General features: G+C 40.9%; 1 protein-coding gene across 3 annotated transcripts; it reads left to right on the top strand.

Annotated features, from left to right (window-relative positions):
- Positions 1-646: 646 nt before the first annotated feature.
- On the top strand, positions 647-12,372 carry LOC118357503 (centrosomal protein of 55 kDa-like). 3 transcript variants are annotated; one of them, XM_035734653.1, is made up of 9 exons: positions 647-791; positions 1,359-1,558; positions 1,914-2,186; positions 4,537-4,590; positions 4,710-4,854; positions 5,592-5,908; positions 9,741-9,812; positions 11,689-11,820; positions 11,955-12,372. In XM_035734653.1, exons 2-9 carry the CDS (start codon positions 1,373-1,375, stop codon positions 12,150-12,152), a joined length of 1,377 nt encoding a protein of 458 aa, XP_035590546.1. In that variant the 5' UTR covers positions 647-791; positions 1,359-1,372; the 3' UTR covers positions 12,153-12,372. The 3 variants fall into 3 exon arrangements, with proteins under 3 accessions (XP_035590546.1, XP_035590545.1, XP_052334236.1); XM_035734652.1 differs by having other exon boundaries at positions 5,586-5,908; XM_052478276.1 differs by lacking the exon at positions 9,741-9,812 and having other exon boundaries at positions 5,586-5,908.
- Positions 12,373-16,325: the final 3,953 nt, after the last annotated feature.

Below are 16,325 nucleotides of genomic sequence, written 5' to 3'. Positions count from 1 at the left end.
ACCGGTCAATAAAAGTACTCTGTCTCTATCTAGTGTTTTTTTTTATTAACATGTCAACAAACAAAATAGGAATAGTTACATGCAAACAAGCATACATACAAACTATTTACATTGCCAGGAATCCTAAACAAACAAATCATATTCATTAATAATACAAGTTTTAATTGCCTTTTTGTTTTTCATTTGAGTTAAAGTAGTGCCATATTGTTTAAATTCATTTATAAAGTGGAAAAAGTTAGGTTTTGAATTAGACCATTTGCATTTGTGAATATGAAATGTACCTAATATTATTAGCAGTTTAATTAAATATATTATATCTTTATCAATGTCAGAATGTCTGAAATAAATCATTATATCAAAACCAATAAATTGTACAACCGGTCCTATTTTTTTGTAATACAATTCTGTATGTCAATCCCAAAGATTATACTATAAATACAGGCAAAAAAACAAATGCAAAATGGTCTCCTCCATTCCACAAAAATCACATTTATAGTCAATATTCAGCTTGAATCTTTCCAAAACATGTTTCGCAGGATAAATGTATTGTAACATTTTAAATGAAACTTCCTTTACTGTGTTACTGATACAATATTTGTTAGCAAATTCCGTTGAATTTGATTTTGTTGATTTTTTTTTTAAAGGACTGCCAGCGTCATGATCTGACTCCCGGATATGACGCCCTGACGCGCTGTAATTCAAATTTTTCAACTAGGAAGCTAGAAAGTGGTCATTTCATTCTCAGAAGTCAAGCGTCCTACAATGTTATTTTGGAAACAGTGGTCAATATTGTGAGTTATATTTTATAAATGTTTAAAGATACATACATGTTTTCTTAACACTAGATACCAGTTTGGGTTGAACGATCAAACGCTTAGCTAGTTAGCTGTGTGGTTAGCCAGACCAGATTATTTTGACAGGCACATAACATAACGTCACTAGCTAGCATTAGTCACAAACTCAAGAAAAATATATAACCGACAAATTCTAGCAAATTATCTGTATATTTTTGGTAAGATTATGTTCTGTAGTTTTGTTAGCCAGATAACTAGTTGTAACATTCAGTTGTGAAGTTATAGTACCTATGAAACCTTTTTTTCGGTTAGGCATGTTCTTCTGTTGGTTTGTGCTTGAGTGTCTGTTTTGTCTGGCATGCTAATTTTAATAACTAGGCCTCACTACAAGTGCAAAATTAATTTCATTTAGGCCTAATTAAAGCAACTTTAGTATTGCCTGTTCTATTGCCTACCTAACTAGATATATTTAAACTTTATTGGAAATGTGCCATTGAATGAAATGTGAGTGATTTAATTGTTAACATTAGTATTATAATTTAAACTTCAAAATCGTTTTTCTAGGTAACACTCCAGACATGGCATCAAAAGGCACCAAGGAGACCATTGTCAACAAGTTAGGCTTTAAATCCAGTGGCTCAAAACAGGCAGAAGCAGAAATGGACAGACTCAGGAAGGAGAATGCTCATCTGAAGCAGAAGATGGATGAACTATCAAAACGAACAACGAGGCCACCAGACTCCGACAAAAGCAAATTGCTGGAGGTAGCTAAAGTATAGTAGTTTGTGCAGACGTTTGGGCTAAGCAGTATTGCCAGCCCAATGATTATTATAAAGTTATAGAGTCCAAATTTAATAGGATTCATATAGTGATACAGTTTATGCATGTAGGCTACAAATATATTAAACCAAAACAACCTTTTCACTCAATATATTCATATACTTGACCATATGATTTTGTGAAAGTCCGGGTTTAGCATTTTGCGCATCATGGGTGTGTCATTTTGAAAACCGTTGCTTTTGAAATTGTGTCTTGATGGAGTTGTGATATGCTCATTTAAGCATTTTTGTGCACTACCACATTTCATTCAAGTCATTAAAATGTTACATTTGATTGCAGAGGATTCTGTCTCTGGAGACATTGAGGGAGAGGAACACTCAGCAGCTGCTGGCTAAGGACAAGGAGCTGGAGACTCTGAGACAACATCTGCATTCCAATGGGGGAGAGGTGGTGGCCTCGCTCCAGGCTCAGCTGGACCAGGGGAGGAGAGAGGCCGAGTACAGAGAGAAACTGTTCCAGTCCCTCTCGGAGGAGACAGGGAATCTGAAGAACAAATTGGTGGGAGTGTCGGCAAGGTGTCAGGCACTGGAGAAACAGGGTCCTGATTTACAGGTGGGTGAAGGGAAATTTTGATCCGTTTTGTTTGCCAAGGCTGAGTTATGGAGAGAATGTACACTATATATACAAAAGTATGTGGGCATCCCTTCAAATGAGTGGATTTGCCGTGGATTTCCATGGCCGAGTAGCCGCACACAAGCCTTAGATCACCATGCGCAATGCCAAGTGTCTGCTGGAGTGGTGTAAAGCTTGCCATCATTGGACTCTGGAGCAGTTGATACGCGTTCTCTGGAGTGATGAATCTCACTTAACCATCTTGTATTCCGATGAATGAATATGGATTTGGTGGATGCCAAGAAAACGCTACTTGCCCAAATGCATAGTGTCAACTGTAAAGAAATGGTTTGTCAAGATCGGTGTGGAAGATCTTGACTTACCTGCACAGAGCCCTGACCTCAACCCCATCGAACACCTTTGGGATGAATTGGAATGCCGACTGCAACCCGGGCCTAATCACCCAACATTAGTGCCCGACCTTACTAATGCTCTTGTGGCTGAATGGAAGCAAGTCTCCGCAGCAATGTTCCAATATCTGTGGAAAGCCTTCCCAGAAGAGTGGAGGCTGTTATAGCAGCGAAGAGGAGACCAACTCCATATTAATCCCCATGGTTTTGGAATGAGATGTTCGACGTGCAGGTGTCCACACACTTTTGATCATGTAGTGTATGTGTAACAAGAAGACACTCTAGTTCACACCCCTCTATATTAAGATGTTAGTTTCCTGTATGAATGTTGTGGTCATGGGGGCATTTCAAATCTCAAGGTGAAATTCTCTTTTATCACTCTAGATGGCAGCAGTTTCTTTCTGAATGTCATGTCGTCCGACATAATACTTGTTTACTCTCAGGTCAGGTGGCTCTGTGATATGAGGAAAGCCAGGAGTCTTATTCATCGAGAGAGAGGTCGTTTTATATCTCTGTCTCCAACTTTCGAATATCCATGAGGTCATAATCAAGGAAATCCGCCTCCTGACAGGCCCTCCTCACCGACTGCATTACCATACTGTACATAATCACCCCCCCCCATATGATCACTCAGTCTCGGTATTACAGGATGGGATTACCATCTGGAAGGAGTTCACGAGCTTATGAACCTATGACTTCTCCTCTCGAAGTGTAGTTAAGGGCCTGAGCCAGGGGAGAACGACTGCCCCCTAAGCCCCATTTTGATCCAGAAAAAACCCTGTATGTCATGTGTCAAACTTATTCCACAGAGGGCCAAGTGTCTGCGGATTTTCACTCCTCTCTTGTCCTTGATTGATTAAATAAGGCCACTAATTAGTGAGGAACTCCCCTCACCTGGTTGTCTGTCTTAATTGAAAGGAAAAACCTGCAGACACTAGCAGTGGTGGGAAAAGTACCCAATTTTGTCATACTTGAGTAAAAGTAAAGATGCTTTACTAGAAAATGACTCAAGTGAAAGTCACCCAGTAAAATACTACTTGAGTAAAAGTATTTGATTTTAAATATACTTAAGTATCAAAAGTAAAAGTATAAATAATTTAAAATGGCTTATTATTCAAACCAGACAGCACAATGTTTTTATTTGTATTATTTACAGATAGCCACGGGCACAATAAAACATGACTTCATCATTTCCAAATGAAGCTTTTGTGTTTAATGAATTTCCCAGGGATGTTCTCTTGATAAGTGCGTGAATTGGGTCATTTTTCTGTCCCGCTAAGCATTCAAAATGTAACAAGTAATTTTGGGTGTCAGGGAAAATCTATACATTATTTTCTTTAGGAATGTAGTGAAAATATAAATTGTAAAGTACAGATACTACTACAGATACTTACACCACTGGACACTATGCCCACGATGGAATTAATTTTGACACTACTGTGAGTGAATTTGTCCAAATACCTATGATTTCAAATGGGGGGGGACCAGATGCATAAAGTGTTTTAATTTTTAAAAGGTGAAACGCATGTGTGTGAAATACCCTCTAATTAAAGGTGATGTCCTGTACTGTGTCGCCTCATATGAAACATTTAAACATCTCAAATCCAAAATGCTGGAGTATAGCGCCAGATATATATTTTAAAAATACTTCACTGTCCAAATACATACAGAGGTAAGTGTATATTCAGGTCACTGGCTGGTTAAAGGACACCCAAGGCATTAGATTATTGTATGCAGTACATGCTGTCGCTAGAAGATGCTTTCGGTTAAGCTTTCTTCCCTTTTTTATGTTTTGATTATAAGGGTCTCTTAACAACCAAGAATAGTATCCCACAGACACACACACAGCAGACCACGTCTTCATGTAGAAAGAGGTTGTTTACACCTATGTCATCGTTTTGATATAGGCTAATACCTGTGTTTTCTTTACGATTTGATAGAATGGCCAGGGACTCACCGGTGAGGTTGCAGTAGTTGAGGATCACTTGAGAGATGTGAGTTGAACAACCTGTCAAGATTAAAAATGAAATTGTCTTTCTTTGAGTGCTAAGGAAAATGGTATAATCTAACCCTAACCCCCCCAAGTATGTGTTTTTCCTCGGTTTACAAAAAGGCTTTGGAGAAGAATCAACAGTGGCTGGTTTATGATCAGCAGCGAGAGGCCTATGTCAAGGGAGTCCTGGCCAGGACCCTTGAGATGGAGCAGCAACTAAATCAAGCCAACAAAGCACTCCAACAACACAAAGGCAGTTTGGACGGTAAAAAAAAGGGGGCCTGTGAGCCTTCCACGCAGTGTGGGATTTGGCACGCGTTTGCTGTCAAGAGTAAATCCACTTTTAAATCGGCAGATCCGAAAATGCATTATAAAGGCTGATTCAACACTATACATTTTTTCCCATGTGGTTAAAATAATTATCCTTTAGGGCCCTCAAACTCAACTCTGGACTTCAAAGACAGTTCCACTGGGGTTTTTTTCTTAGTTGTTCCCTCTCTAATCAGGGACTGATTTTAGACCTGGGACACCAGTTGGGTGCAATTAATTATCAGGTAGAACAGAACCAGCATGCTCCGGACCTTGTAGGGTAAGAGTTGAATAACCCTACTCTAGGGGCTAATGCTTATTAACCTATGTTTAGACTAGAAATGTAATGAATTATCTGTTGTCAACTAGCTATTAATTAACCATTACTAATTAGCTATTGCTTTGGTAAAGCACAGTCTACTTGAAAATAGTATTCCCTAGTGGCCGTTTTATAAGTGTTGCATAGAGCCCTCAACCTCATCTCTGGACCCCAAAACCAGTTCCACTGCTTTTTTTCATCGTTCCCCTCTAATCACAGACTGATTTAGACCTGGGACACCAGGTGGGTGAAATGTTACATTTCAGGCGGAACAGAAAACCAGCATGCTCCGGACCTCGTAGGGTAAGAGTTGAAGACCCCTGGCATAGGAGCATGTAAGACTCTAACCCTGCTTCCTTTTCCCCCAGCACCAGAGACGTCTTCGTCCCAGCTGCAGGAGCACTACGACAAGCTGCTGCTGCAGGCCAAGCAGGACGTGGAGGCCCAGAAGGAGGCAGTGGCGCGGGCCCAGGGGGAGCTGGGCGAGCTCCAGAGGCGGTACGAGGAGCGGTGCATGGAGTTGGTCGAGGTCCGGGAGCAGCTCCGGTCCGAGCGCCTCAGCAGCAGACACACAGTCGGCGAGGAGAGGAAGTGCTCGGCTGACCGCGCCGACAGAATGCGGTCCGAGCTGGACAGCATGGACTCCAGGCTGGAGGAGGAGAGGAAGAGGTCTGCTGAGCTGCTGCTGCAGGTATAGTTATACGCCAGGGAGATCTGGTCTTGGTGTGTTTATTATGCAACGTTGTTTGACCAGGTGAGTTGATTATAAAGCATTCTCTTTTGCAACCACGGCCTGTGGAAAAGTTTCTGGGTAGAGGTTGGAGTTTAATTTAGCAGTTCAATATGGTTGGGGATTTAATGACAGTTTTCTGTGCCAGACCACATACACTACATGACCAAAAGTATGTGGATGCCTGCACGTCAAACATCTCATTCCAAAACCATGGCCATTAATGTGGAGTTGTTCCCCCCTTTGCTGCTATAATAGCCTCCACTCTTCTGGGAAGGCTTTCCACTAGATGTTAAAAATTGCTGCGGGGACTGATGTTTGGCAATTAGGTGACTCGCAGTCAGTGTTCAAATTCATCCCAAAGTTGTTTGATGGGGTTGAGGTCAGGGCTCTGTGCATGCCAGTCAAGCTCTTCCACACCGATCTCAACAGTTTTTGTATGAACCTTGCTTTGTGCACGGGGGCATTGTCATGTTTAAACAGGAAAGGGCCTTCCCCAAACTGTTGCCACAAAGTTGGAATCACCGAATCGTCTAGAATGTGATTGTATGGTGTAACATTAAGATTTCCCTTCACTTGAACTAGGGGGCCTAGCCCGAACCATTAAAAACAGCCCCAGACCATTATTCCTCATCCACCAAACTTTACAGTTGGGGCAGGTAGTGATCTCCTGGCATCCGCCATTCACAGATTTGTCCGTCGGACTACCAGATGGTAAAGCTTGATTCATCCATCAAGAGAACACGTTAACACTTCCCCAAAGTCAAATGGCGGCGAACTTTACACCACACCACCCGGAAGTTGGCATTGCGCATGGTGATCTTAGCATTGTGTGCGGCTGCTCGGCCATGGAAACCTATTTCGTGAAGCTCCCGACAAACTGTTCTTGTGCTGACGTTGGTTCCAGAAGCAGTTTGGAACTCGGTAGTGAGTGTTGCAACCGAGGATGGATGATTTTTACATGTTTCAGCACACAGCGGCCCCGTTCTGTGAGCTTGTGTGGCCTACCACTTTGCGGCTGAGCCGTTTTTGCTCCTAGACATTTCCACTTCACAATAACAGCACTTAACAGTTGACCGGTGCAGCTCTAGCAGTGCAGACATTTTACGAACTGACTTGTTAGAAAGGTGGCATCCTAAGACGGTGCCACATTGAAAGTCTCTGAGCTCTTCCGTAAGGCCATTCTACTGCCAATGTTTGTCTATGGCAATTGCATGGCTGTGTGCTCGATTTTATACACCTGTCAGCAACTAGTGTGGCTGAAATAGCCAAATCCACTAATTTGAAGGGGTGTCCACATTTTGTGTATATATAGATATATCTCTCTATATATATATAAATATATTCACTGCTCAAAAAAATAAAGGGAACACTAAAATAACACATCCTAGATCTGAATTAATTCAATATTCTTATTAAATACTTTATTCTTTACATAGTTGAATGTGCTGACAACAAAATCACCCACATTTTCAATGGAAATCAAATTTATCAACCCATGGAGGTCTGGATTTGGAGTCTCACTCCAAATTAAAGTGGAAAACCACACTACAGGCTGATCCAACTTTGATCCTTGTCCTTAAAACAAGTCAAAATGAGGCTGAGTAGTGTGTGTGGCCTCCACGTGCCTGTATGACCTCCCTACAACGCCTGGGCATGCTCCTGATGAGGTGGCGGATGGTCTCCTGAGGGATCTCCTCCCAGACCTGGACTAAAGCATCCGCCAAGTCCTGGACAGTCTGTGGTGCAACGTGGCGTTGGTGGATAGAGCGAGACATGATGTCCCAGAAGCATAGGAACTTTGAAGTGGTCTGTGGTCACCACCTGCAGAACCACTCCTTTATTGGGGGTGTCTTGCTAAATGCCTATAATTTCCACCTGTTGTCTATTCCATTTGCACAACAGCATGTGAAATTTATTGTCAATCGGTGTTGCTTCCGAAGTGGACAGTTTGATTTCACAAAAGTGTGATTGACTTGGAGTTACATTGTGTTGTTTAAGTGTTCCCTTTATTTTTTTGAGCAGTGTGTGTGTGTGTGTGTATATATATATATATATATATAACACACACAGTTTAAGTTGGAAGTTTACATACACCTTAGCCAAATACATTTAAACTCAGTTTTTCACAAAAAAATCCCTGTCTTAGGTCAGTTAGGATCACCACTTTTTATTTTAAGAATGTGAAATGTCAGAATAATAGTTGAGAGATTTTGTTTCAGCTTTCATCATATTCCAAGTGGGTCAGAAGTTAACAGGCACTCAATTAGTATTCGGATGCATTGCCTTTAAATTGTTTAACTTGGGTCAAATGTTTCGGGTAGCCATTCACAAGCTTCCCACAATAAATTGGGTGAATTTTGGCCCATTCCTCCTGACAGAGCTGGTGTAACTGAGTCAGGTTTGTAGGCCTCCTTGCTCTCACACACTTTTTCACTTCTGCCCACAAATTTTCTATAGGATTGAGGTCAGGGCTTTGTGATGGCCACTCCAAAACCTTGACTTTGCTGTCCTTAAGCCATTTTGCCACAACGTTGGAAGTATCCTTGGGGGCCATTGTCCATTTGGAAGACCCATTTGCGACCAAGCTTTAACTTCCTGCCTGATGTCGAGATGTTGCTTCAATATATCCACATATTTTTTCACCTCATAATGCCATCTATTTTGTGAAGTGCACCAGTCCCTCCTGCAGCAAAGCACCCCCACAACATGATGCTGCCCCCCCCCCGTGCTTCACGGTTGGGATGGTGTTCTTCGGCTTGCAAGCCTCCCGCTTTTTCCTCCAAACATAATGATGGTCATTGTGGCCAAACAGTTCTATTTTTGTTTCATCAGACCAGAGAACATTTCTCGAAAAATACGATCTTTGTCCCCATGTTGCAAACCTTAGTCTGGATTTTGTTATGGCAGTTTTGGAGCAGTGGTTTCTTCCTTTCTGAGTGGCCTTTCAGGTTATGTCGTAATAGAACTCGTTTTACTGTGGATACTTTTGTACCTGTTTCCTCAAGCATCTTCACGAGGTCCTTTGCTGTTGTTCTGGGATTGATTTGTACTTTTCGCACCAAAGTACGTTCATCTCTAGGAGACAGAATGCGTCTCCTTCCTGAGCGGCTGTGTGGTCCCATGGTGTTTATACTTGCGTACTATTTTTTTGTACAGATGAACGTGGTACCTTCAGGCATTTGGAAATTTCTCCCAAGGATGAACCAGACTTGTGGAGGTCTACAATAAATAAATACAATTAGGTCTTGGCTGATTTCTTTGGATTTTCCCATGATGTCAAACAGAGGCACTGAGTTTGAAGGTGGGCCTTGAAATACATCCACAGGTACACCTCCAATTGACTCAAATTATGTCAATTAGCCTATCAGAAGCTTCTAAAGCCATGACATAATTTTCTGGAATTTTCCAAGCTGTTTAAAGGCATAGTCAACTTGGTGTATGTAAACTTCTGACCCACTGGATTTGTGATACAGTGAAATAATCTGTCTGTAAACAATTGTTGGAAAAATGACTTGTCATGCACAAAGTAGATTTCCTAACCCGATTTGCCAAAACTATAGTTTGATAACGAGAAATGTGTGGATTGGTTGAAAAACGAGTTTGAATGACTCCAACCGAAGTGTATGTAAACTTCCGACTTCAACAGATATATATAGTATACCCTCTGGAGAAGGGAGTTTGATCCCTTTCTCTCTGCCACTTTCCCATCTGTGACCTTCGCCCCCCTGTACACTTTCCCACTGTTCCAATGTCCTTATTTTATTTTTAAGATAAATACTTTTCTCTTCAGGTGAATCTACTCCAGAAAACTCTGTTAAACCAAAACGAGGAGCGGAGGAGAGTTGCTATACTGGAGCAACATGTATGTATGGCAACGTAAACCATTCCTCACTCTAGATTGTGAAATAATCAGTTATATAACATCTCTTATGCAATGGAACATCCAAGATCTGCAGTAGAGGTCGACAGATTAATCGGAATGGCCGATTTTAATTGGGGCTGATTTCAAGTTTTCATAACAATCGGAAATCGGTAATTTTTGGACATCGATTTGGCCGATTTAAAAAAATAAAAAATAAAAAAAAATAAAAATGTATTTTTTACAGCTATATTTAATCTTTAACTAGGCAAGTCAGTTAAGAACACATTCTTATTGTCAATGACGGCCTAGGAACGGTGGGTTAACTGCCTCGTTCATGGGCAGACCGACAGATTTTGACCTTGTCAGCTCGGGGGATTCAATCTTGCAACCTTACAGTTAACTAGTCCAACGCTTTAACCACCTGATTACATTGCACTCCACGAGGAGACTGCCTGTTACGCGAATGCAGTAAGCCAAGGTAAGTTGCTAGCTAGCATTGAACTTATCTTATAAAAAACAATCAATCAATCATATTCACAAGTTAACTACACATGGTTGATATTACTAGTTTATCTTGCGTGTCCTGCGTTGCATATAATCGATGCAGTGCGTATTTGTGTAAAATGACTGTCGTTGCTCCAATGTGTACCTAACCATAAACATCAATGCCTTTCTTAAAATCAATACACAAGTATATATTTTTAAACCTGCATATTTAGATAAAAGAAATCCAGGTTAGCAGGCAATATTAACCAGGTGAAATTGTCACTTCTCTTGCGTTCATTGCAGCATAGTCAGTGTATATGCAACCGTTTGGGCTGCCTAATTTGACAGAATTTTACATAATTATGAAATAACATTGATGGTTGTACAATGTAACAGGAATATTTAGACTTATGGATGCCATCCGTTAGATAAAATACGTAACGGTTCCGTATTTCACTGAAAGAATAAACGTCTTGTTTTCGAGATGATAGTTTCCGGATTCGACCATATTAATGACCTAAGGCTCAAATTTCTGTGTTATTATGTTATAATTAAGTCTATGATTTGATAGAGTAGTCTGACTGAGCTGTCGTAGGCACCAGCAGGCTCGTAAGCATTCATTCAAACAGCACTTTTGTGTGTTTTGCCAGTGCCGTGCTGTTTATGACTTCAAGCCTATCTAATCCAGAGATTCGGCTGGTGTAACCGATGTGAAATGGTTAGCGCGGTGCGTGCTAATAGCGTTTAAAACGTCACTCGCTCTGAGACTTGGAGTGGTTGACTTGCTCTGCATGGGTAATGCTGCTTCAAGGGTGGCTGTTGTCGTTGTGTACCTGGTTCGAGCCCAGGTAGGAGTGAGGAGAGGGACGGAAGTTATACTGTTACACTGGCAATACTAAAGTACCTATAAGAACATCCAATAGTCAAAGGTTAATGAAATACAAATATGGTATAGGGTTAGAGAGAGGTAGCCCTATAATAACTACAACCTAAAACTTCTTACCTGGGAATATTGAAGACTCGTGTAAAAGGAACCACCAGCTTTCATATGTTCTCATGTTCTGAGCAAGGAACTTAAACGTTAGCTTTTTTACATGGCACATATTTCACTTTTACTTTCTTGTCCAACACTTTGTTTTTTCATTATTTAAACCAAATTGAACATGTTTCATTATTTATTTGAGGCTATATTGATTTTATTGAGTTAAAATAAGTGTTCATTCAGTATTGTTGTAATTGTCATTATTACAAATAAATAAACAATCGGCCGATTTAATTGGTATAGGCTTTTTTTGGTCCTCCAATAATCTGTATCGGCATTGAAAAATCATAATCGGTCGACCTCTAATCTGCAGTGCTCTCTTGATTTGCTCTTGTCTATTCCCCCAAGATCCAGCTATCTGCCAAAGACTTTGAGAACGAGAAGCTTGATCGACAGAGTTTACAGCATCAGCTGCACAAGGTCCTGAAAGAGCTTCGCAAGGCTCGGGACCAAATCGCAAGACTAGAATCTAGCAATCAAGTAAGTGTTGTGAAATGTTGCTTTACGCATCAATTCTTTTGACATTTCTGCTTTTCAAATGAGTCATCATGAATACATTTGCTATCTTCAGATAAGCAACTGTAAACCAATTTATTGTTTTGTATTTATTGTAGAAACAGCAGAGCGAGTCTCGTTTCTCTGAGCCAAGTTCTTACAAGCCTGAGTTTGAGAGGCTGTCCATTGAGGATCCCACCTCAACCTCCAAAAACCTCCTGGATGAGAGTTTCCTGGAGTGTCCAAAGTGCAGAGCTCCATACGCCACCAGTCAGCACAGAGAACTGCTGGCCCACCTCGACTACTGTTTCACTTGAACAGGTGATTAAAAAGGGAGTACATCTGTCCAGTCTGTCTTGCTTTTGTCTTTAAGATATTATTTTTACATTCCACATTTTTTTTGTTCATGCAGAGTTGTTTTTAAAGTGAAACATCAGTGATCTAACTGTAAGATCCTGAAGATTTGTTTACCAGTATTTTGTTTCAAAAGGAAATCAGTGACTTTTTGACAAGAATAAACAATTTTCTGAAATATTTCTTTAGATGGAAAATGTTGTGTGGATTGTTTTGATATAGAACATATGTTTCTTTTGTCTATCTGCATATTGTCTTGTCTTAAACCTTAAATATATATATATATTTTTTTATTGTTTTGAACAGATTAGGCTCCCTGAAGCTGATTTTAGAACCACATGAAAAATGTATTTCCCACACAGTTTCTTTGTGGCCTGTGGTGGATATTCTTTATTTCTGAGCTCTGAGAATAAGAGTTACACAGCGCATTGTAGACAGTATTTGGTGATAAGCGCATATCTTTATAGTTTCCTGTTCTTGGGCAGAACTTTATCTATACAAGGATGAAGGTGCATGCTGGATTGCAATGCAGGTTGATACTCCCAAGAACAGGAGATTATAATAGGACAGTTTCACAAGGTTAAAGACATATCATTAAAATATCCCATTACAGGCCATATTTGCGAACATTAGAAAAGTCTAAGTTTAAACACTTGCTCAGTCTCTCAATCTGCCTCAGCGAATTACAATCGTCGACGTACAGGTGATCAAACGTTACATTAGCTGTTCCCATCAGATAACCTGGCAGACTTTGCCCTGTGATAATCTGCACAGCTGGCCGTGATTATATCCGGTTCAAATTCCGTATCGGCCAATTAATATCAGCAACATGATCCAACACTTATTCATGAAAGCATCCTTAACAGAAGTCCAAAGGCACGTTCTGATAAACAACGATACCCAACAAAAATATAAATGCAACATGTGACAATTTCAATGATTTTACTGAGTAACAGTTCATATAAGGAAATCAGTCAATTGGGAAAAAATTCATTAGGCCCTAATGTATGGATTTCACGACTGGGCAGGGACGCAGCCATGGGTGGGCCTGGGAGGGCATAGGCCCACCCACTGGGGAGCCAGGCACAGCCAATCAGAAAGAGTTTCTGGAACATTTCTGGGATCTTTTATTTCAGCTCATGACCTATGGGACCAACACTTTGCATGTTGCTTTTCTATTTTTGTTCAGTATGGATCACATGCATTTGACTGACTGCTCATATAGCTCACAGTTGTCGCAGATTGTGGCAAGGGTTTAAATCCCACATGAGTATTTTTCTACTTTTAAATGTAGAATTACATTTATTTACAGCTACAGACCAACAACCCACAACGGTTTTGGAGGGAGATACATTTCACATCAAAATTGCACTGGAAAATGGCGAGTTTCACTGTCAAACTGATATTGTTTTGGGGAAATGGGAAAGAGATGTACTTTTATTTTCAGGTGATAACAGCACTTTTATGTTAGATTTATGTTGGAGGAGGAAATACAGACAGAGTCATACTCTCCTAACCAGTATCCGAATGCCTGTCTTAATCTAGAGGAGATGCTATGAAAGCTCTTTATCGGGCTCCAGTTGCATGTGTCCAGGTCAGTGACCTTAGGACTGTCTGGTTTCCAACCCCTTACAGTGTGAAGCAGGGAGATGTACTCAAAACCCACTTTATTTGCACTAAATGTTCGTTTTAGCCCTACAAATCAAACATGCTAAACTTGGTGTTGAAGTTGCGGATATATTCCCGGTCATCTTGTTGAGATGGTTCTCCTTGCTGAGACCGAAGATGACCTCCAGTGTATGTTGAATATTGTTAATTTATGGTGTACTAAATGGAGACTAATGATAAATCGAGAGAAGACCCAGGTTGCTCATTTCAGAAAGAGGGGCATGCAGAGAAGTGCACACAACTTTTGTTTTGGGTACAACCCCCATTATTCTATACTGGGCTCTATAAATAACATGGATGACCACATTACCTTTAAATACGGCATGAGATCACTAGCAAATTATGCAGGTAGAGCCTTTGGGTCAGTGTTAAACTAAATTAAGTAAGGACCTTGGTTACTGTGCTTATTCTCAGCTGTATAAATCCCATGTCCTGTGATGGCCTATCCTGCTGGGGTATGGGGATCCAAAGTACGTACTAATTGTAACAATATTCAAAACAGAGCAAGCCACAGCTTTCTTGGTGGGTGCACAAACTGACTCCAAACCTGGCCGTCTGTGGAGGTATGAGTTGGGATCAGTGTGCACAGTAGTTAGGCAAAAGGGTGACATGGTGCATCTATGGAATAGACTGATACATATGCCAGGAACACAGAATCACAAAATGTATTTGACTAGAAGCTTACTCCTAACTATCTGTGGGCTAGAGAATGATTTTTAAAAATTGTGAAACTGATATGAGGTATGTATATATTCAGGAACAAATTGCCATGTGGTCCAAAGCAAGGACAAGCTCTTTCTGATCAAAAAGGAAAAATGGGCAGCTGATATTTGGTTTAAACCTAAACTTAGAACATATACTCTTATCAAAGAGAACGACAGGCCTGAACCATATGTAAGTCTGAGTCTAACAAAAGGCAAAAGGTTAGTTTGTGTGTAGCTAAGAAAGTAATCCATCGTATTATGTTAGCGTGTTGAGAAGGGAAGTGCAGCCAACAGGTTGTAAATGAGGATTAAGAATTAATTTAATGAGGAGCTACGTCTTTCAGCCTTGCAGGTAAACATACTGCTATGGCCTAATAGTCATATTGCACAGGCTATTTTACATGGGCGTGTATACGCAATGTTTTATATGCATTTAATCATCTACTTTGTCATATACAGTGCATTCGGAAAGTATTCAGATCCCTTGACTTTTTCCACATTTTGCTACGTTACAACCTTATTCTAAAATGGATTAAAGAAGAAATCGTACTCACCAATCTACATACAATAACACATAATGACAAAGCGAAAACAGGTTTTTAGACATTTTTGCAAATTTATTAAAAATAAAAACCAGAAATACCTTATTTAAGTATTCAGACCCTTTGCTATGGGACTTGAAATTGAGCTCAGGTGCATCCGGTTTCCGTTGGTAATCCTTGAGATATTGCTAACAACTTGGTTGGAGTCCACCTGTGGTAAATTCAATTGATTGGACATGATTTGTAAAGGCACATACCTGTCTATATACGGTCCCACAGTTGACAGTGCATGTCAGAGAAAAAACCAAGCCATGAGGTCGAAGGAATTGTCGGTAGAGCTCCAAGACAGGATTGTGTCATTCTTAAATGGAAGAAGTTTAGGATGAACAAGACACTTCCTAGAGCTGGCCTCCCGGAAAAACTGAGCAATCAGGGAAGAAGGGCCTTGGTCAGGGAGGTGACCAAGAACCCGATGGTCACTCTGACAGAGCTCCAGAGTTCCTCTGTGGAGATGGTAGAACCTTCCAGAAGGACAACTATCTCTGCAGCACACCACTAATCAGGCTTTTATGGTATAGTGGCCAGAGGAATCCACTCCTCAGTAAAAGGCACGACAGCCCGCTTGGAGTTTCTCTCAGACCATGAGGAAAAAGATTTTCTGATCTGATGAAATCAAGATTGAACTCTTTAGCCTGAATGCCAAGCCTCACGTGTAGAGGAAACCTGGCACCATCCCTACAGTGAAGCCTGTAGGTAGCAGCATGATGCTATGGGGACGTTTTTCAGCGGCAGGGACTATGAGACTAGTCAGGATCGAAGGAAAGATGAACACAGCAATGTACAGAGATATCCTTGATGAAAACCTGCTCCAAAGAGCTCAGGGCCTCAGACTGGGGTGAAGGTTCACCTTCCAACAGAACAACGACCCTAAGCACACAGCCAAGACAACACAGGAGTGGCTGCGGGACAAGTGACTGAATGTCCTTGAGTGGCCCCGCCAGAGCCCGGACTTGAACCTGATCGAACATCTCTGGAGAGACCTGAAAATATCTGTGCGGCGACACTCCCCATCCAACCTGACAGAGCTTAAGAGGATCTGCAGAGAAGAATGGGAGAAACTCCCCAAATATAGGTGTGCCACACTTGTAGCGTCATACCCAAGAAAACTCAAGGCTGTAATTACGGCCAAATGTGTTTCAACAAAGTACAGAGTAAAGGGTCT

This window comes from Oncorhynchus keta, chromosome 24 (genome assembly GCF_023373465.1).
Source record: "Oncorhynchus keta strain PuntledgeMale-10-30-2019 chromosome 24, Oket_V2, whole genome shotgun sequence".
NCBI classification, from domain to species: Eukaryota; Metazoa; Chordata; class Actinopteri; order Salmoniformes; family Salmonidae; genus Oncorhynchus; species Oncorhynchus keta.
Note: the sequence above shows the minus strand (reverse complement) of the source record. Positions and strands in the feature narration are given on the sequence as shown.

Bases quoted from the DNA above. Each gene is read 5' to 3' on its own strand.
- LOC118357503 (XM_035734652.1), top strand. From the start codon at position 1,373: ATGGCATCAAAAGGCACCAAGGAGACCATTGTCAACAAGTTAGGCTTT. The intron at 4,591-4,709 runs GTGAGTTGAACA...GTTTACAAAAAG, and splicing joins TTGAGGATCACTTGAGAGAT to GCTTTGGAGAAGAATCAACA. The intron at 5,909-9,740 runs GTATAGTTATAC...TTTTCTCTTCAG, and splicing joins CTGCTGAGCTGCTGCTGCAG to GTGAATCTACTCCAGAAAAC.